This window comes from Neodiprion fabricii, chromosome 6 (genome assembly GCF_021155785.1).
Source record: "Neodiprion fabricii isolate iyNeoFabr1 chromosome 6, iyNeoFabr1.1, whole genome shotgun sequence".
Lineage (NCBI taxonomy): Eukaryota > Metazoa > Arthropoda > Insecta > Hymenoptera > Diprionidae > Neodiprion > Neodiprion fabricii.
The window spans coordinates 3966322-3988107 of NC_060244.1; the positions used below are offsets into that span (position 1 = coordinate 3966322).

Sequence of the window (21786 nt, forward strand, 5' to 3'; positions counted from 1 at the left end):
GACGTAGATACAGCCGCAGCCCCCGCGGGGCCGAAGCCCACGGTAAAATAAATTATTACTTTCGCAGCTCGCGAAGCAATATCTGGGCTAATAGGACTTCGTGGCATGTACGGAGGAGGGGGGGAAGCAAAGGCTTAAGGGTGAAGGACGGTGTTTTCGTCTAGTTCCAAGTCGGCGAAATCAACGAGGCGCGAAAACTTTTTCACTCGTTGCTTCGGCAATTTGAGCTGAAAAGTTGTGCGCCGCCTGGGATCGAGACGGGGATAAAATTTGTCAGCCATTCGATAAATAGACACGTATAACGCACATAGGCGTAGACGAAACGTTTGACGTTTTCATTTATACCGTGGGAAACGTTAGGAAAGAAATTGGCCGATTGGCGAACTGTATTGAAATATATTTCACGATCAGCCCCCTGAGCTCGCGGCATGTTTATTTCCTTGTTTCAGCCCGCGATGCAAGCCCCGAGGGTGAGTAATTGTAACGCAGTGCTCGCCGCGCTTAATAAGGCGAATTAATGTCCTCGCTGGTAGTAAAGCTTCACTCCAGAGGCAGGACGAGAGGTTCGCCGACCGTTCAACGTTACAGTGTCCAAGATGAAGAGAGTCGCTGCTGCTGCTGCTGCTGCACCCTTATCCTGTGCCGCGTCGTCGGGATAATCCTGGCTAACATTTCCCGTACACCAGAGACGTGGCCGGCGCTCAGTGTTCCTTAGATAGTGTATTCAGCGGTCTGAATGGACCCGCCTAGGGATTTTCGCCAGATGTAAGTAAAGATTCACTCGTGTCTCAGACGACGCGGACGGATTATTTGCGCGCAGCGCAATATTCCTTTTAATGTTCGTCCGTTTTTACCGCTATTCAAAAACTCCGATTCTGAACTATGCGCTGACAGTTTATTTCTACGGATGGTTCGTTGTATAACAAGCCGTATTTAAATACTTCAGCTGTTTCTGTCTTTATCAAGGATCGAAACAGCTACGGATGCTCCTCTGCCCCTCTGTGTCTGGCGCATTCACCCTTCGGTTTTTGATTAACTTATGAATACTTGAAAGCTCGCTTCTCCCTGCGCGCCGAGGCGCTGCAGCAACCTTTATTTTCGGAGTTAGGTACTTTCTTCTCGTGTTCGTTTTCCTTTTCTTCTTTCCGAACATTGTCTCGCCCGACATCGTCGCGTATTTCCGGTCTCGAAGGTCCGGCGCCGGGGTCCAGAAGCCATAAAACTTTGAAAATATACGAACCTAACGGCAGGTACACCCCCCCACCCCCCATAATCATGTCTGAATTTTATTCCGGACCGTCTTGCCTCCAACTCGCTCATCCTCGCAACCGTGTAGTATTTCCCTACCTCAAAGACTAGTTCGTTGTTTATTTTTTGTTTTTTTTTTTTTTTCTCTCCAATCTTCGTTTTCACGTACAGACGACTGGTAGCTCAAGATATTCAATATCGAGATTCTCCGAGCATGAAGCCCGATACAACAATAGCTCTTGGATTCCAAAAAATACAGCCACGAATGCCAAGAATCTCCGGAACTTTATTCCAATGCGAAAAGAGATTCCTTCAACGAGATTCCTCCAGCGTGGATTGAAGGATATCTATTTTTGATTATCGATCCATACCGAGGATACGAATTTTACCTCTTTTGCTCGATGCCCGTCGCGTTTTCCTCTACGGTATATATGGCCAATGTTACCGTGTGAGGAAAATTGAATAAACAGGTATTCCGTTTCATTCCCTTCTACTCTGTTCCATCTATCCCCCTAAAATTATGATTACCCTAATTATTACGCACCCGTGTATACATATCTGTGTACAGTCTGCGGCTCTACATTATGCGTACAACACATCAGACGCCGGTGCGGGGCAATCGGGAAATTATATACCTACCAGAGCTGACAATAGCCTGGATTCCTAAAATAGCGTCGAACCTGCCGTAAGATTCCATAATATATATGTAATATAAGAAGCATGTTCAACGGATGGCGATTCAGCAGCCGGAGGTGAATGTTGGAGAAAAATCGTCTCCGTCGAGACGATCCTCGTCCTGCCAACGTACCTTTGAGTATTTTTCAGCGTGCCTGAAGCGCTGCGGATATTTCTGCTAATTATCCTGCGAAGCATCTATTCTCGGTGCGCCAGTCCTCCCGAACCTTCTCCCTTATTTTCTCAACGTCGCAGAAAATTAGGCGAAAGAATGTAGGCACCCGCGTTGTTTGTAAAAATTAGTGCCCTTTAGGTGTGCATGGGGAATGACAAATTTCAGGTAAAAAAAAAAAAATTTCTCTGGACTCCGGAACAGCTGGCGTTTGATTCATTTGACGGTGGAAGGGTGGAGCGAGCGATTCGCGAATTTCGCATGCATATTCCCCCGGTTTCGAGAGTTTGATCCTGGAACGGGACAGCCTTTGCTGATTTAATCGAAGGTGGAATATAATCGCGGGAAAGTTGGGTATATTTGAAGAGTGAGAACATTCTGCATCGTCGAATACATAACAAAGGTATTTCGAACATGCCGCATGTCGACGTAGTTCGATAAACCCTTGACGTGATTATTTTAGGGCGAGTAGACGGGCGTGGATGTAGGAGAAAATTGTTCGAGTGGATGAGTTCTGTTTACCAGGGTAAGTGATTCCCTCGAAATTGTATTTTCCAAAGATTCGCAAGCAAAACTGTATCTCCGCGAAACCAAGTCTGTACAGGCGGAGAAGTTCTTCGACCGATATAAACTACGCCTGCAGACCGTAACAAGGATCCTGCAGCCGTTGTGCGCGGAGATGAATTATTTCCCAGATGAATATTTATGGATAAAGACGGTTCATCCGGCGGGGAGGGGGAGGAATTTTCACTTTAACAATTAATTGGCAAGTTTCGAGTCTGCCTGCCAGTCCATCCTGAAAATTTACTCAACGAACCGTATTACCGCCAAAACTGAAACGGCGTTGGAAATATTATAGTTGTAAAGATATCGTCCGATCTTTCCCAGACTTGATATACAAACAATTGGTCAGAAAAGAAGACAGACAAGAAGTGAAGATCAGGCAAAGAACGTTTGTCGACGAATTCGATACGCATCGGTTAAAAATCGTAGCTTCATCAGCATCACCGGAAAATTATCCCGAACGTTTTACGCCGATTTTCGCGGGTAAATGGTTGAACACCGGTAGTGAAGTAAAACACGGGAATAAAACGAGAGGAAATAAAAGTGCATCAGGAAGCAAGGCGGGAAGGAAGGAGGTAGGGTGGTAAAAAGCGGCAAAGAATAATAGAGGAGCTGGGTAAAAGGGAGAGGAGAGAGAGAGAGTACGGGGGAAGAGGAAGTGAAATGCATGAAAAATGAAAAGGTAGAACAGCGAGCTGAGCCGGAGAACGGCTGTTCCTCCATAAAAGCAGCCAATAGAAAGCTATCCTCAGCGTGATAGTTCCATTACAACTTCCATCGCCGTAAAGTGAAATCAGCCGGAAGCACGGAATTTTACAATAAAACCGCGATGCGCGTCGCTTTGCATCGGGGATCAAGCTTCGAGCTTCGAGACAATTGTTGGCGATAAAAGCCGACAATTAACATCACCAAGAGTAGCCATCTGGCGAAGAAGTAATCTAAACTCACCCTTTCACCGCGCACGTAACATTTACGGTGGTCTGTGTTTTAGAGTTGTTCGAATTTTCACTTAACCGCGCTCCAGATTGCTTTCAAATCGACAAACAAGGAAAGAGCACAAGGGTTTTGACGTTCGATTTTTTCTACGCTTGTTAATTCAAATACACGCGTTTTTACTACAGTATTTATTTCGCCGCAGGACCGTCTGTAACGTTACTCTAACGTTCGTGATAACTGACTCTCGATTCCGGGTTCAATCAATTCGGAAACGTTAATCCGTCTCCTGCCACACACGGGCCGTAGTCAAAAAACAGGTTGGGTGAATTTTTCTTCGGCGATAAGAGCTTCGGACCAAAGTTCATTCCTGTGTTTTTCTTCCGTTCCCTCCCGCATTTCTGTCGCTAATCTTAAATTAATCACGCGACAAACAACATCTTGGCATATTTGGCCCGGGTGTGTAACGCCTACGAGCGTGTAATTATCGCTCTCACTTTCCGTTCCCCTTTTTTCATCCACGGAATCCCCCCCGAGGCTGTTTCGCGGTTGCGCACATAGTCGTATTTTTGACTATTTATCAATCCACTTGCAGGCTACATCTTGCAAAACTAATACGTCATCCTTCCTGGCAGGAGTAGATGGATAGCGAACCTCCGCCAAGTTTACCCGGGGTAAAAGTCACCGTTCAGCCCTTCGTTGGTGCGTAATTCGCGAACAAAATTTTCACACCCTAGGCATGTGTTCCTCTCTGGCGTGGTTCGAAGTTTCCGAAACGAATTTGAAACGAGACGATAAAGAATAAAATTAAACATTATTCATCGTCAAATCTGATATATTAATTCATCTCTAACACGCGGAAAATCTTTCTCCTTTAACAATCCTCGCCATCACCATGCAAACCTATATACCCGGTACGATCATTCTTTAAGGGATGAAGAAAAATCGACGGATCGAAACCGGGACGATGATGACGGTGAAAATTTCTCCCGTTCGTACTCTGTAACGTGCAGCAATTGGACCAAGCGACGGTGAATATCGCACGCTATCTCTAGATCAGGGCTTAATTAAACAGAGGACCGGGTCAATCCGCTTACGTGGCTCGAAGGAATCTTTTTATATCTCGTTAGCAGCGTTGACGCGGTGCAGACTCGACTCTCTCGCCCCACGTCCATCAGGATTGTTTTCACCGCCGCGTGCAAGTCATTGCGATTATCCGAAATTCACTGAGATTTTCCCTCCGCCCTCCCAAAGAGCTCGGACCGTATCCACCTCGGCTTCCGTTACCAAAGATGCTTATACATTGAACGTGTACGTATATGGTGTATGCAAAACCGATCATCGCTTATAATCGTGACCCGGTAAAATTATTTTAAGGAGATTATAACACAGGCATGGATACGGGACTACCGGCTCTTTTTTCTTTTTTTTCAAAACCAAGGAAAATCTACACGGATTTTTAATCGTTATTTTTGTTACGTTTCGGTGAATCGAGATGTGTTATCGAGACGAGAATTAAATTCACATGTATCGTTTCGAAAGCGTACCAGCCGTTAATTTGTAACGAAGAAATTTTAGACGCGCGAGGAATCCGGCATAAGCCAACTGAATTCTTCCTGGGAATGATTTATCCGCAATTTGCGGATTCGCGGAAAATCTTGCGCACGTACATACGTCGGTATAAAAAGACTTTTTATTCATATCTCGAGCACGCGAAGAATGCGGCGGTGGCGTGACCTATGGCAACACCGGACTACTACCGTCGACGGGCAAAGGAGACCCGGGTTCAGAGGAGGTCAGACAACGCCGTCGACGACGATGCCGAGAACGCGGGACCGAGCTTATAAATTCTCGGGGGCTAAAGGTGGGACGAATGATAAGCATTTCAACGCCTGGTGCTATTGTTGTCTCAGCGATAAGATCTCCCGTTGAATCCAAACCTCGGTTGGCCCTCCGAGGACAGTTTGAGTTATGCCGGCTCCTGTACTTACAATGAGAGAGCGAGGAAAGTGAAGGTGGCCAGATTTATAGGGACTAACGTATCACGCGACTCGAACACCGCTGCTCTACGCCTCTCCCACCTCCTTCTCGAATTTCCTCCCCCCCCCTCAAACGGTGTCGCCTATTTTGCCAATTGTCAGATATTTTTGCGCCTCGGTATTTGCGATAATGCTCCGTCACAGCTTGGTCGGTTTTACCGTAAATTTTAAACCACGTTTTCTACCTTGATTTGTAATTGTTTTTTTTGTTTTTTTTTAATTCCGATTGGCAAAGGTGTACAGAACCGCGTTTCTTCTTTCAGAAATGGTAAACGACGTTCTAGCTGGAATGTGCCTGCAGATACGTGATAATTTTGTTGTTCGTTAGGATCGAATGTCAGGAGATCCGCGAGGCGTGCGACGCACCGTTTATTTCGAGGAGTCTCGCGTTAGCTAAGATCGCGTGACGGGTTAGAAATTGGATTCAATTTTAACAGGATAACGGAAAGTCTCGGGCGATTTACACTCGGATGTCAAAGAAAGTCGATGCGCGAGGCTCTTATCGTCTCAAATCGCATAGCGTCAGCATAAATTGCAGGGTAATATGAGGCGTCCCGGTTAAGTGATCGACGAAATAGTTTTGAAGCTTGCAGAAAGTAGCGTATACGCATCTCTCCAAATCGCTTGAAAATTTTTTAAAGAAAGATCTGTAAGATTCCTTCGATTTCGCTCATCGATGCGATTCGTTCTATTCAAAGGACTGTTTTTCACAAATTTTCAACTTTCGTAATTAAGTAAAAGATCTTCGCTCAGCCAACGAATATAATAATTTGCCAAACACTCTGTGTTATACCTGCATCCGGTACGTATAATGAGACGACTTAAAAGTATATGCATGGATTCCGGTACAGCCCACGTCTTTAATTAATGCCCGCGTATACACGACATGCATATTGTATTCCATCACCGTGAATCAGGCGGCGTGGTCCAGGGGAAAATAGGGATGCTCTGGAAACGGGGATGAGGCTAATCACCGTCCGACTCGGCGTTCATGCCAACGCCGACTACGCGGAAATTAGCGAGGAACTCGAGATCTGCGGTTCGCTCTACGGCGCGGATCTACGCTGTGCACCCTGCAGCCTGCAGGGATTATCCCGTCTAATCTCCCTCGCTGCACATCCTGCAAACTCGATCCAGCCGTTTTGCATGGATGCCGTTTCGGTTCGGTTACCCGAACAGCAACGATTTTCTCTCGTCATCTCGCCCCGTGCATGCTTTTTCCCTCAAACTGCTTTTCTCCGCAGCGGCTGCCCGCGTAACGTTTGTCTGCATCCGCGTGTGCAGCCTCACTTTGTAGTATCGCCGGGGGTCAAAGGAGCTTTTGCGGCCCCGTCGTTACAAATTGGTGCCCGCGTATCGTGGAAAAGAGCTCCCGCTGCCCAGGGACGAGCTTGAAATGGCCCTTCTAGGGACGACCAAGGAGAAATATTTCGCAAAGTTCTCGTTCGCGTTGTGTGTTCAGTTTTCCTCGCTCCTATCGACCGAGTGGAACCAACTCGCGATGCGAGGCTGAGCATTGTTGTAAAACTGTTCGAGCGTTTTCAGGTACGGTAGGTATCGTAAAATAGCAGTAGTTGCGTTTCACGAAAATTTTTATTCCTCGTAATTGTGGTACAAATTTTCAAAACTTTAAGAAAAAAAAAAAAATATATATATATATATATATATAAACGAAATTACAACCGTATCACAACCCGCAGGTGAAAGTCGAGAATTCAATGAACGAAAAAGTCCGAGTGTGAGATAAAAATACCCGAGCAATTTGAGAATCGCATAATCCGATTTCATCCATGCGCCGTTGCAGCTGCAGTTCCGTAACGCCTCGTTAATCCAATTTATGGAATATTTATTGTCAAGGAGTAAGGCTGCAGGATCTGTCTCCGGTTCCGCGGGCGAATGGCGGTCAGCCCTCAACGCCTCGAAGGGTATTGCCTCGTACATTAATTACCCAGCATTAGCCGGAAAAGTGGATTAATCGAATTCGGCTGCATCGAACGCTGGACGGAAGGGATCTCGGGAGGGGAAAACAAGACCGGCTTCATTCGGCGAGCCGATGAAACATATTTTCACCGATTGCAGGCTGCCGCAAATCGAACGAGGGAATAAAGCTCGGCCATTTCACCCCCGAGACGGTCTTCCAGCACCCCCGAAACTATCACCACGGTCCATCTTCCGAGTTGCAGGATTCGGCCTGATCTAGTCGTTCGAATTTATGTGTGTCTACGTAGATACGTGAGTACCAAGCGTTCGAATAACGACCGTCTCGCATCTATATACACATATAACGTACGAAAACAAGAAGAAGAAGGAAATAAAGAAACGAAAAAATCTCCAGAGCCGAACTCAATCGCTGATGGAAAATCTTAATTGCTGCGGAGGTGACCGTTCGCCGTTCACCGCCTATCAATTCCCCGTTGTTCGGGGGTGGGGGTGTACTCGAGGAACCTGGGACTGCATGGTCCTCGCATTTATCGAATCGCCGAGGGTGCGACGCGGCGCTTCCACTTATCTAATTGCTTCTTAAATTGCCCGCGATAACCTCTCCTCGACGGACAATATTCACAGATTTTCCGCCCCCTGCTACTCGCCGATTAGATACCAAACTCTCGCGCAATTTCATTCTGCGTCAAAAATCAATTTACCCTCGGTTTTACGGGACCTCGGTTGCTCGCCCGGATCCCTCGCTAATATCTAATAATCTCATCCCGATGTTATTTTTGTAGAACAAAAATCGGACCGCCAAATATTCTTCTTCGTCATTATCGTCGAAGCATATTCCGAAAATTAATTATTATCTACAGTTGGAATATTTTCACGAAAGTCAGATTTCAGGAGCTTTTAACTCTAGCAAATGTGAGATATTCAAACACAGTTTGACGGACGGGAAACTCGTGTTCGGAAAAAGTCGGTATAACATAATATACGAATGATTAAATCCGTAAAACATAACGTGGTATGAACAGAAAAAAAGAAATTTCATTTTCATGTTACTGTACAGCAAACATATGTAGATACCGCTTATCGTACCTTGTAGGCGGGCTGACAGATTGTTGAAAAATTTCTCTAACTGTGTTTTCGAAATTTAGAATCAATACCCTGATTCGTCGGGGATTTCCACAGGAAAGCAACGGACCACCTCGAGCAACAACACCCTGCAGTTTCAGCGTCATGTAACGTGATTGGGGCGTTATTTCGGCCTCTTTGGACCGCCCTTATTTTCCATTGTAATTGTTTTCTCGTTCCCGCAAGCCGTTAGAAGCCACGTTCAGCGTTGGACGATACCCAGAGGAAAAGCTGCATGGGCGGATTCACTGTAAAGCTTTCCGCGGGGCGACGTTATCATATTAATTGACGTATTACCGCCAACTGTGCGATTCGGAATCGGAACATTTTCCTCCGGATAAAACGGAGAGAATGCGGATTTGTCGCGACGTTCAAACCGCACGCTATTTTTTTGTCTTTTTCTCAATCGCAGTTTCTGTCATCACAATTCGAGACTCCGTGGTTTGTCTGACTGTAAACCGACCCCGACTACTTCCAGTGAAGAGAACTCGGCGTTACTCGGCATCTTCGCTGAAAATTTATCTCTAACGTCCGAAATAAAAATCATCGCTTTTCAGATATTGTATAAGAAAACTGCAAAATAGCAGAGAGAAGAAAAATCCTGAGATTTACCGAGGAAAGAGGCAACGATGAAACAAAGAATAGCAAGTAAAACGCGGATGATTGTTTTGTAAAATTAATCCGAAAGAGACTGATGAGTAACAATAGCATCAGGACATGCGGTCACGCGTCGTTATACCGAAGAAAATGAAATTTTTCTACCGATCGTAAAACCGCAAAGATATTACGAGATGGAGAGGAAAAAAGGAAAAATTACTCTCATCAAATTACGTTGCTTTACGACCCACGGGGAGAGTAACGGACGACTGAAATTTGTACGCATAAAGCATTTTGCAAATGCGGAATTAAAACTCGCACGATAACTTTTTCAACAGTGCCCGCGTTTATAGCTATTTTCTTTTTTAATATTTTATGGGGCACAACGTTATGCACGGAGCAAAATGATTTATTTCAATATGAATTATCGCGGTGATGAAAAAATAATTCGTTTCACGTGCTCCGAAGAAATGTTTGATACTGTAGTGATTAAGAATATATCGTGTCAGAAAAAAAAAAAAATTGTGAAATTGTTAACATCTTTCAAACAGATTTTGTTTCGTTATACGTCCTCGCAGGTAATACAAATATAATAATTCGATAAATAGTCAACGTAGGGAAATACCGTGGGAATAAATAAATAAATAAATAAGAAGTATCAATTTTCCGGAACAAAGCTTATCGCCATCTCGCTTAACGCGAGGCAAATAATTCCGGCTCAGAGATAGGCTGGCTGGGAGCTGGCGTCCATAATCGTTGGGTTTCGCGTTTTCCTCAAAAAATCCCAAGGGAGCAACGGTGATTAGGTCTAATTTGCGATTATGCAAAAATACGTATAACTTCATAAGCACCGTCTAGAATTCTGCATGTATACGATACTGCCTCGACCTCTGCCGCGTCGCGTCGCCTCGCGTCGTCTCTGGGGTGGCCTCAATTTTCTTATGCAACACCGTCGGCCAGAGCTAAATTCCCCGGCAACGACTCTCGACCTCCCGACCTCTCGCCGCGAAAGGAAACTTGAAAACCGATCTAAGCCCGTCCTAATCTCACCTGTGCCGTTTCCCCCCGCCTGCGACGGCTTAATAGGTTCCCGAAGAAAATAAATTCGGCACTTATGCTAATACTGTGTCTACACACACACACACACAATATATACGTTTACGTACATGGGCACAAAACCACCCGCCTGGGATTTTCAAACCGCGCGTTATGTGCACACTACATATAATATGCTATATACGTACGCACGTGTGTTCACGTGTAAACTTTTGTCGCGAATTTTATGCCATATACTATAAAATCCCCCATCGTTGTCATAGGAATATAGTATATCCAACTTCTATTTCGTCGCTTGATCTCTTCCTCGCGTGCACCTCGAAGCCCGGTTATTTTCTTTCTTGTTTCACATTTTCACAACGTTGAAAATGTTTTCCAGTACGTAGCTGGTACCTGTGTACGTAGGTACGTGCGCGGTATACAGGGGTGGCATTTTATTTATTTTTTTGAATGTTTTTTTTTTTTTTTTTTTTTTTTTTACCATCGGAAAGAAAATATTTTCTTCCCTGCTGGAATTTTGTCGCGTATAACCGGCGATCGCGTTCAGCCGACCCCTCTCCGTGTAACTCCGCATGTACCGGTTTAATTAATCGGAGCATTGCGGGCATTCCGACAAAGGATTATCACAGGCTCAGAACGTAACCAACCCGGGGGTGACATACCTGCCCCGATATAATTACGAGCGATTTGGATTCCTTGAAAGTCACCGACAGGTGCAGGATAATTGGCAAGTTGGATAGCTATAGCGGAGGACGAATTTTAGATACCTACTATGGCACGCCGGGAATTGCCCTCATATTGAATTCCGACTTGGGATTAATTCGTTTCCACCCTCTCACATCGATCCGGTTATTTGCCAGTCTCGCAGTTTTTTTTTGTTATTTTTTTTTTTTTTGTTTTTTTTTTCTGTGTTCATCCTGTCTCAATTTGCGTCTGCTTCGAATACCAAAAAGACAGTATTTACAGGATCAAAAGTAGAGAAGAATTTCAAATTCTTACGCACCCGGCCGATCGAGAAAAAAAATCGACGCTACGTGCGACGGCAATAAAATCGAACCACGATTTTTGTGTTACAAACCAATCGTTTCATTCGGCCAATATAATGATTTGCCGCAACACGCCTATCCGTGTACACGTTCCCTCAATATTTGAATTTCGATCCCTCGTTGAATATTCAAAGGCATGATTTTTCGATGGTTTAACGCTGCAAGTGCCGGTAGGTGGATACCTACAGCCAGGCACGGCATACATGCATAACCAGTTTTTCTCCCCAAACCTGATTTCGTGTTTACTGGGGTGAAAATGCATCGCGGAACGTGTCGGCGGAGCACAAAAGAAGAGGAACAAAAACAGAAGTAAATTTAACACGATAATTTTCTACACCCGATAACGATTGTTGGACGCTGACCTAGGTCAACGGATATTTTGGTAGAATTAGTGGCGGTGCAAGAGGGATTTAAAAAAAAAATAAAAATAGTCAACCTTGGGCTCTGTGTACCTTCATTTATACCTAGTAGTTAAATTCATATCCATTTGTAATGGACAGGTTTCTCTTTTTTTTTGGCTTAATTACGTTGTTGCTATCACTCGAGAAACAATAGTAATCCTAAACGCATACTTGGAGAAAAATAAACGAAACAGGGTGCCAAATATAGTAGGGTTCAAATTTAAATTATAGTTTGAAAACGAGTTTTATTTTAAATATTTTAGAACAGAGAATCGGGGATTGAAATACTCAGTGAAAATGTTTGGTCCTTGTAAGCCTCGTGAATAATCGTCGAAAATTACGAATTGAGATGAACGAATAATGGATGTGAAATTGATTGAAAATCATCGAGTCAATGCACACGTATTGATTTATTCAAGTCTCAGCATTTTCTTACAATAATTCACTTAGAGTGGAAAATAGTTATGAATTATTGGTTCTTAAATTGTAACAAGAAAGCCTCAAACATCGCGTGTGAATGGCAAAAGTGTTGCCTGAATTTTTGAAAATTCACAGCATGGAGAAAAAACGGTGTGGAAAATCAAATTCGAGGGAGTAAATTTAACACCAATAGAATTTCGAGGTGCAGGTTGAACAGCCGATAATGCTGTGCATGCGCTTACCGAAAATCTATTGAAATGCATTTTCGATAAGCCAAATCGCGGAGCAAACGGTGCGCAAACGTTCATTTAACATATGGAAGCCTGCAAACGGAAAATTCGTATTATATACAACAAATGTACAGATATACAACCGTTTGAACCGGATGAAAACTATCCGCACGTGTTTTGTACCCTGCTTTACGTTTACATCCCTTTCCTACCTTTCCTATTTTCAAGTTCGACGGTGCGTTAAAAATTCTATACCAACCGAAACGAAATTCCGACCAAATAACGCGATCCTCGCCGCTCAAACGCTTTTCCATTTTTCGTTTCTACCATATTCGTTTTTTACGCTATAAATTTTCTGTAAAAAATTCTTCACGGATAATACAAAACGATGCAAATCGTTATCACCGCGATTATGTTTTCCCTCTGGGATTAAACTCTCACGCAGTTCAGGAGAAATAATGAACGGCAAAAAAAAAAGAAGAAGAAAAAACGAAGGAACAACCTTTAATGTCCGCAAACAACAGGAAAATCATGATCTCTCGGCAAGTTCGTTTTCTCTACAAACTTACCTTGATAGTTTTCGGACTGAACTTGTTCCGGCGGAATGGCATATCCGGCAGTGGCGTTCGGTGGACAACCGTTTCGGACCTGCTGTGCTCGAAGGGTGTGGGTGGCATGGAGGGAAGGGCCCCGTGGTGGAACTTCAGGGGGAGCTGGTTCCGGGGGTGAATCACCGCCGGTGTCTGCACAGGCAACCATAACTTCTTTTTTATAATCGTGAAAAACATCACCCTTAAATTTTTCGCGAGTTCTCGGAGCCTTGGTAAGTGTTTTTCCTTTCCCGATCTTGTCGCGTGATTTTTTGCGCGGTTGTATACAACACGTCCTCCGAGATATGTGGGGCACGTATGTGTCTCGAACCCGAGGAACCGTATCTACAGTTTAATAGTTTTTCCCGTCCCAAGGCGAGTCGTCGCGACTCTGCCTTTTAGACGATTGACTTTAACTCTGAACTCTCGTGTACATTATACGTACGTACATATACACGACGCTCGCTTTTCTTTTTTATTTAAAAAGTACAGGTACGTCAATCCGGCGCTCAATTATCTGTCGTTTTTATTTCGCCTCAAGGATCCAGGAATTGTAAGAAACTGTAGGGACACGTTTGTTCTAGCTCGATGTCAGGTTCGATGTCTCTAATCATTTAAACCCTCGTCAATCGATTTCAGGATATTACGTGTCTTGAATTTGTCAAATTTGAAAGAACCAATTACGAATTACTATTTTTTTTTTTTTGTTTTTTTAATTGCACTCAATTTTATTCAAGAAATAAAAACTTTTCTAACGCAATGAAAGAAATAAAATAAAATCACGAATAGTCCGGAAATGATGAACATGCTACCCCTGATCTATAATTCTGGAGATTAAAAAATAATTCTAACGTTTATTGTGTAAAAGGTATCGCAGTGTAAACGGTACCAGTTATTGAATCGAGTGCATTTATCTAGAAAGAATTTACAATAAAGACGGATCGGTATAAATGACACGATTAATGGTTGATTGAATCAACGACATGTATAATTATCTAAGGCACAGAGTACAGGCCAAGCATACAAAATAACAACAGTCAGCTGATTATTTCCATGCGTTGCGAGTAAATTGAAACAGGCAATGCCGATCAATTCAATAATCGGCGCTAAACTCTACGAAGCCGTTTTATATGGATTGACCTTATTCGCTTCGATATTTTCCCGTTTACGTAGATACGCATGCGATAAATATTGGCCAAGTTTATCCTTATACATGCAAAAAAAAAAAAAAAAAAAGGCAAACGTAGATTTCACGTGCGCGGAGTATTTTCCGGACTAGAAATAAAAATGAAACGAAACATTTGCAGCTTATCGCCTGTATAGGCTAATGCTAAGCCTCATCGTATTCCTACGAAAGCTATTAGCTAATTCTGATAAGCGGCTCCGAACAACCCGTGAAACTTCCGCCACTCCATCCGCCGTTTTCATCCTCTTTCCCGATGGCTAGACGTCGTAAATACCGCACAAGCGTGTTATAGTGGCCATAAATAACAGTTCGAATGCTCGAGCGTATCTTCGACCCTTTTGTCAAGCCGGGTTTTTCAAAATTCATTAATTAGCGACATATGGCACCTGATCTGCGTTTCTGGCCGGACAGAAATGGCGTGCAGTTTCGGAAAATCTGCGGGTGGAGTCATTCGTTGGTAATGTGCGATTTTAGGGCACCATTAGAGTCGTAAGCTGCATGAATAACGTGTCGCGAATCGATGACGGTGACCATTAATGACCCGCCGCACTGTAGCGACGATAATTATATAATATTCTGAACTGTCGTGAAAAACAATAACGCAGGAAAAAACACAAATCTAGCCTTTCCCTATTCACTGCTTCTAGATGCAGCCGTCCAATATTGCGGTCACGAGCTTCCCTAATAACTGCAATTAAGATACGGTGTGAGTTTTGGATTCTTGGAAGTTCGATCACGCCTTGATTCCAGCCAATCTCAACGTTATTCCATCCATCAGCGTTATTGAGAATCAACGAACCCGATATACTGCGCTGATTTAATTGTTCGAGACTCGCGAGCATCGACGGTGAGAGGGAGGAGGAGGAGGAGGAGGAGGAATGGAGAGAGAAAGGTTGCGATAGTTTGGTCGTCGAGGATAATTAAAGCCGTGTGTAACCATTAGCGGCCGTTAACATAACACAACGGTGGACATTATTGTAAATCAGTGTTATCGGCCACGGAACACGGTATATACACATTATACCAATAGGTAATGTAAGTGGTCGAAACTGTCCCCGAATATATGGACTGGCCGAAGTTCATCGCTGCAGCAGATTTGAATTTCGGGTTGAAAAGTTTGTGAGCGTAGATTATGCGAGCGATAAAATAAATAGAAAAAAAGAGAAGGGCGGCGCGAAAACAAGGGTTGAAAGAATAAATAAAACAACCCCCGTAATTTCCGTGCGTTTCCGCGACTTTTTATCGTGCGTTGCAGTTTTTCTACATATACGTGTACGTACCTACGGATAATACATACTACACGCTTGTCGTAGTTCGATAATCCCGGCAGTGAATTGACGCCGCATGCGGGGGAACCGAGCGAAAACCTACTGAAACGCAACTACCGTAGCGAAATTTATGAATTGGAAAAAAGTCGATTCTATTGTTTCCATTTTAACGGCCATTAGTTGAAAACGTCATTATCGGAGCTGCAGTAATTGATAGTTCTGAACAGTAAACGAACCGTGTCCAGGACAGATTCGTACCTCCGGTCCGTTTCGACGCATATATATATATATATAGATACGTATACAGATTGCGGCAAAGAGAGGTGTGCATGCGATTATAACCGTTCACCGATATTATGTGTAGCTACAGAGCGAACAGCGTTCTATTATCGTCGATCATTCAATGAACGCGCGTGTTGCGAACTTCCCCGATTACCGTATACGACCGATTCAATTACGTGTATTATTATTTAAATTATTATTTATAGAGACCTGCCGCATGCATTGCGTTACGCTTAATACGATCTATAAATACACACATACAACGTAACAAAACATTCGAGAATTCTATGCAGCATACACATGTAGGTACTACACAAACACATCTGTAAACTGAATTGTCAGATAGAATGAAAACGGGGTATTTCAAATGGGATTTTGTCCGTTCCGGTCGGCGATACGGAAGAACGGACTGTACAGTGCCGAAGATTATAGCCGGGCTTGCTACGGCATTCAATTTCGTGCGAAAAAAAGAAATTAAAAAAAAAAAGATTCATTCGTCTAATCATTTTTCCTCCCACATATCTCTTTCACACGTCGAAACACGTATACGTAATCGTACATGTATTGTGCATCAGCAAATACATACCGGTGAAGTACGAAGGCCTTGACAGACCTGGTGTGCGAGGTTGTTGTGCAGGAGAAAAAGAGAGCGAGAAAAAGAAAAAAAAATGAACAGTGATTAGTGCCATGTGCTTGCGGTGCTTTTCGAAGGGTGCGGAAAATGCATGATTCCAAATGGCCGAAGTGAAACACGAATTCGCGTAATCAATTTCAATGGGGAATAGAACTGGGAAATTTGTGATGATACGAATCATGCGTGTCGATGACGGTGCGGTGATTTTTCGTTCGAATGAATTTGACAAAAATAATGCGATGAGGAAAATCTGATTCGTAGACTTCGAGAAATTATTATAACGCCCTTCACCATGAGGTATGCGGTATGCATCAAGTCGGAACAAAATCAAACTCTCCTGAAGTAAATATAATTAATACTTCTACAGCAATAATGAATATAAGAGAGAAAATGTCGAATATGTACATACGAGGGGCACAACCGCACCTGTACGCCCAGTCAATTATAATTCGCATATAACAATTGTTTAATTAAATTGAGTCGCATGAAACGTTGGTGAATAGGCGGAGGAGGAGGGGGGAGGAGGGATAGGGGGTAGGTACGGGTTCTGTCGTGAACATACGTGTCGCGGTTATAATGTGTGCTGTGGATAACTTTACTGCGGGTATCGAAACACGGTACGTATTCCTATAGAGCCGTTATTGAATCCCGCACGTACGAACAGCTTGTTCCACGCGTTCTACGAGGATTGAAAATATTTGTAGGTAATTGCACGGTCAGTCGACATCTGCCGGTGCTCCCGGTGAAAAGAAGAAAAAAAAGAGGGAGATGGAAAACAAAAAAAAAGGACGGAAAAAGACTGCGTTACTACATTTTTAGCCCCTTGCTGGATTATGTTCCTGTTATTGTTCACGCGTGAAGAACGTACAAAGTTGTGAAACTTACTCGCGGGGCAATAATTTCATCGAATTACATTGAACGACGTCGAATTTGGAAACCGAAAAAAGAGAATATCGGACAGAAATCCAGAAGCCAAAAGCATGGAATTGCGGGGGGAAAAGGGAAATTATGAAATGCCGTAAATTAAAGAATACGAAAACATGGAATCGTTAGAAGTCTGCGAGTTATAATATAATATTTCAACATTTTACCTCTTATACATTTTGTAATTCTACGAAACAGACTATCGCGTCCTCGATAAATCGAAATTGCAACCCTTTCCTCATCTCCGATAATGCAACGTTTTAACCCCCGGCGAGCATGAAGATCGAAGGAAACTCAACTCCACTATACGCGTAGCTGGCAATTGATGCGGACGTGCACAAGCGTCGAGTCACGTTTCAAGTTGCGTGACATTTTTGGGGTTGGGTATACCCGAGGGTGGCTTCGAAACCGTGGAAAACCGGTAACAGAGGACGGTGGTAGCGATCGTCACTCGAAAAGTGGCGGAGTAGATTTTGTATCGGAGGTTTCGCCGCCCCCGTCCCGAGTATAATAATCGAATAAAAGTCAGCCTAATCGAAGGGGCGAGGCGCGGGGGTTGCGGACGAGTACGAGTCCCAGCCCCGTGTTTCGCGCCAATTCTCTCGCGTCCCCGTGCGAACTTGATTTAGCGAGTGCCCCGCAATGAGCTCGGTTGGCGAAGTGAGCGTCCCGCTGCTGCATACGGTGCTCGGCGAATCGGAAGCCCGTAATCACGGAGCCAATTAAGGGTGGTGACGCCACCGGGCATCCCACTGACACCTCGATGCTCTCGAAACTCCCTCTCATCACCCTCTCTCTCTCCCCTCCTCATCCTACTCCCCTTCGGCTCGTCCAGGGTTGGTCAGAGAAACCGCAGCCCAGAAACGCTTCCCCGCACCGATGGACCTCTGCAAGGTGGACGGTTACTTGACGCAAGGGTGTATCTCCCCCCCTTGAGAAGGATTGCGTTATACGTATTTATGGAGATGTCTGCAGATTGTATTTCCACGAGGAGTGACGGCTGCGATTATTCGAACACGTCACCGTCCGTGTTCCATTCCTAGCTTTCGAGGCATTTGTATGTACGGATATTCGACAAAAACAAGGGTGGAAGTTCGATCTGGGAAATTTTTTCTTTTCGAGCAAGTAAACGAATCACCTTCTAAAGTTTATTGAACGGGTTATCGATTCAGTTTTATGAACCGAATTCAAGACAGATTTTCAAAGCTGTTCTCAACGATGGGTGAATCGTATCAACGAGCAGTTCAATCGAGGGTGTTGGCACTGACCCAGGTACAAATATGCGCACCGATAGATACAGTGGTAATCTATAGCTGTTCCCTGAGTCAGATATGCACTTGAAATATTTTATTATCTCCTCTAATGACCCGGTCGGAATCATATAACAGCCGTCATTGTGCGCTAGTCGCGGTAAACAGGAGTATTTGCGATTGATATGTTATTAATATTGCAGCAGTTTTTGTCGCCACTCGGTGCGGAGAAATACGCTATGTCTTATAGAATGCGTTACGCGTCTGCGTTACATATGTTGTCCAATATGCATACTGTGTTAACGCTCAGATCTCAAACCCGATTCAGCATTATACACGAGTCCGGATAATTCAATAGGATCGGAGAGAAGTAGCGCCGGGTAAACTAAACGCGAAGTGCCCAACCATCTGTAACATCGAGGTAGGTACCATGCACCACGACGGTATCAACGTTCGTCCCCGTTGACCGCGTCTAATCTGATTTTCCCAGGGTTCCCCAGCCTCGAACAGTGAGGACATCGGTTTAACGTTGGTAAGCTTTGTCTGGGAAGAGCGAAAGCCATTTGCTAATAGACGTAGGTACCGTAGGTAGGTAGGTAGGAGGTAGGTACCAAGCTATACCTTCGTTAGAGAGCGGACTGAACCTTCGTCCACTTCCCCACGGGGAGACAGGTCATGCGATCCAAACAATTACCGGAAACGGGATTCCGTCAAGTTCAATTCTCTTACCGGTTTCCGATTACGCCTGACATTCACGGACCGAGGCTAATTCTCGTTACAGATTACCACCCTTACGCTTCTGACGCACATTACATCCGAATGGAGTTTTAACGGTTGAAACTAACGCCTTTCTTTTTTCCCTCGTTTCATTGGGATCAACTGAATTATCCTTCGAGGACGACGAAGAATCGTGCATTAGCAGCTAATTGATCTCGTAATAGCAAATCCGGAGTGTCGTCGAAACGAGCTGCACGGCTACGGGTTTAACTCCAGGCTTCGAGTGTCTGCAGACATACTATAAGGTGTCGCCTAGCAGCAAACGAGATCCAGTCAAATGCGTTTAAAAGTTCAACGTACATACATACATGCACCCAAAGAGCTACCGGGTCGTGAATGTACGTCAGCGACGGGTACCCACGAGTAACTTGTTCATCCGGTGGTTCAAAACTGCGTTACCTTTGGAGACCGTGGAAAGCCGCGTCAGAAGAGGGACGCGCGAGATAACGAGAGATATTCGCGAGAGACGGAGGGACGTACGGGGGGGTCTAAATACTCTCGGCGTTCCAAAACAATGGACTGGTACCGACTAACTTTCCAGTGACCCCCGTTAACCAGCCTGACCACGGGGTAACTGGTAACTCAGTTACCCACTTGCGAACCAAAGCAGCAACATGGCCGACGTGCCAGTTCCACCGGACGAACGAACGACAATTTCACGTCGGAGACGCACCTCGGGGCTCGCTATTTACAAATTTTGTGCAACCATGCACGATTCGCTAAATGTGGAACGGTTTTCGATACTTCCCGACCTTCTAACGAGCATAACGAAAACTTGCGTGCTGAGTGATCGTGGACGTCTTTTAATTCTCGGGTATACCGTACGTGACAGTTGTTTTTTCATTACGTTTCAGCGAAATGTTATTAAGGAAATGTGGGAACCGATGATGCACTTATTACCATACCAATGGCGAACATGAACCGATGGAAGGACTTGTTGATGCGCATGTCCGTTTCGTTACACGTATCTAATATAAATGTATCCATTATACGTGTACGAGTTTATTGGAAAAACCATGTAACCATCGGAACTTTCGAGTAAAATAAAAATGGAACAACATCGTAAAACAATATCATTTTGAGACCATTTATTACGTACCTAAATTATTTCACAGACAAACCCTTTCCTCTGAATTGAGTTAACAAAATACCATGATAAAGCGATCGAAGATTTTCGTACAAGAAAATGAGAAAGTTGTTATGATTTCGTTTTACGAAGTTCTGACGTGAGCAATGACGATGACGATGATTGTGATTTTCGTGTGTGACCTGACGAGTGGGATCGGGATGTTTACGGATAGACAACGGACAACGAACTTGTAGCTTGCTGCCTTCGCGAATGGTGAAAAAAAGCTCGACTTACCGTTGTTGAGGTGCATGCGAGAATGTTCGTCGGGAAAAACGGCCTCTGATCTGTCGCTGCTCGCGGTCGAGCTGCTGCTTAAAGCGCTGGCGTGTCCTCGGCGATTACGTCGATTGAGAGTGCCGCCGGCAGCGGAGTTGTTTTTCTTTGTCGGTGCAGCGTATACAGTTTCGCCTGAAAGTACGAAATTCGAGAATAAGAATATGAGGGGAAAAAGAGAAACCAAAGAAATGTCAATCTTTATTCCCGCATCGCACGGATTGAGAACATATGTAACCAATGTGTGTCGGAACGTGTTATTGTACGGGAAAATTGGCCCGGCTGTGCAGGAGCTTATTTCAAGCTTGCGTAACGACTGAAACGACAAACGATCCGACGCAACGGGGTGAATTCGCGTTGAGCTGCACCGGTTCAGAAAACGTCCCATATCAACCGAAGCGAGTCTGCTCCCCGGGTTGCAGAAAAGCAAGGAGAAACCGTCCGGAATAATCCGCGGATTTGGAAAAGTTTGCAAAACCTTACACACGTAATATTATATGTATATAGTATAATACTAGCAATTTTACCGGCGTTCCCCGGGGGGATAAAGATGCGCGCTCACCTTTTGGCTTCCCTGTTGGTAGTAAAAAGAAAAAAAAAAAAAGAAAAAAAAAACCAAGAAAATATGGCACTTAAGGCGCGCGTGAGAAAAGCGTGGATAAGAAGCGGGTAAAAAGCCGGAATCGATTCTCACCGTTTCCGCTACGTGACCTGTCCGACATCGCGGACCCGTTGTAGTGATGCCGACGCGAATTTGTGCTCTCCAAAGGAAACGGGGATGCCTGCCGATGATTGGGGGTCAAGGTCGGCGGCGGCGTCGGGAAGGGGGTCGTCGGATTATCCGTCGTCGCGGCGCCCTCCGTGTCGGATCCGGTGCGATATGACCGATCAGCGGCGCCTGGAACAGAGGAAAAGAGAAGCGCGTTGAATGGACAGAAATCGAGTTGCGGTTCCTCTGTTTTCGTCGATTTTTTAAAACAAATTTTCCGCCCCCGAGTCCGGTCGTTTTGCGGTATTTGTCAGGTATCC

At 44.5% G+C, this 21786-nt stretch overlaps 1 protein-coding gene across 6 annotated transcripts in view; it reads right to left on the reverse strand.

The window, feature by feature from the left end:
* LOC124184400 (teneurin-a) overlaps positions 1–21786 on the reverse strand; it is a 514944-nt gene that overhangs the window by 261697 nt on the left and 231461 nt on the right. For all 6 annotated transcript variants that reach the window (XM_046574042.1, XM_046574045.1, XM_046574044.1 and 3 more), the window contains 3 exons: positions 21452–21655; positions 20719–20892; positions 13014–13187 (listed from right to left, as the gene is read on the reverse strand). In XM_046574042.1, the coding sequence (XP_046429998.1) occupies positions 13014–13187; positions 20719–20892; positions 21452–21655 (552 nt within the window). The remainder of the gene's footprint in view (positions 1–13013; positions 13188–20718; positions 20893–21451; positions 21656–21786) is intronic.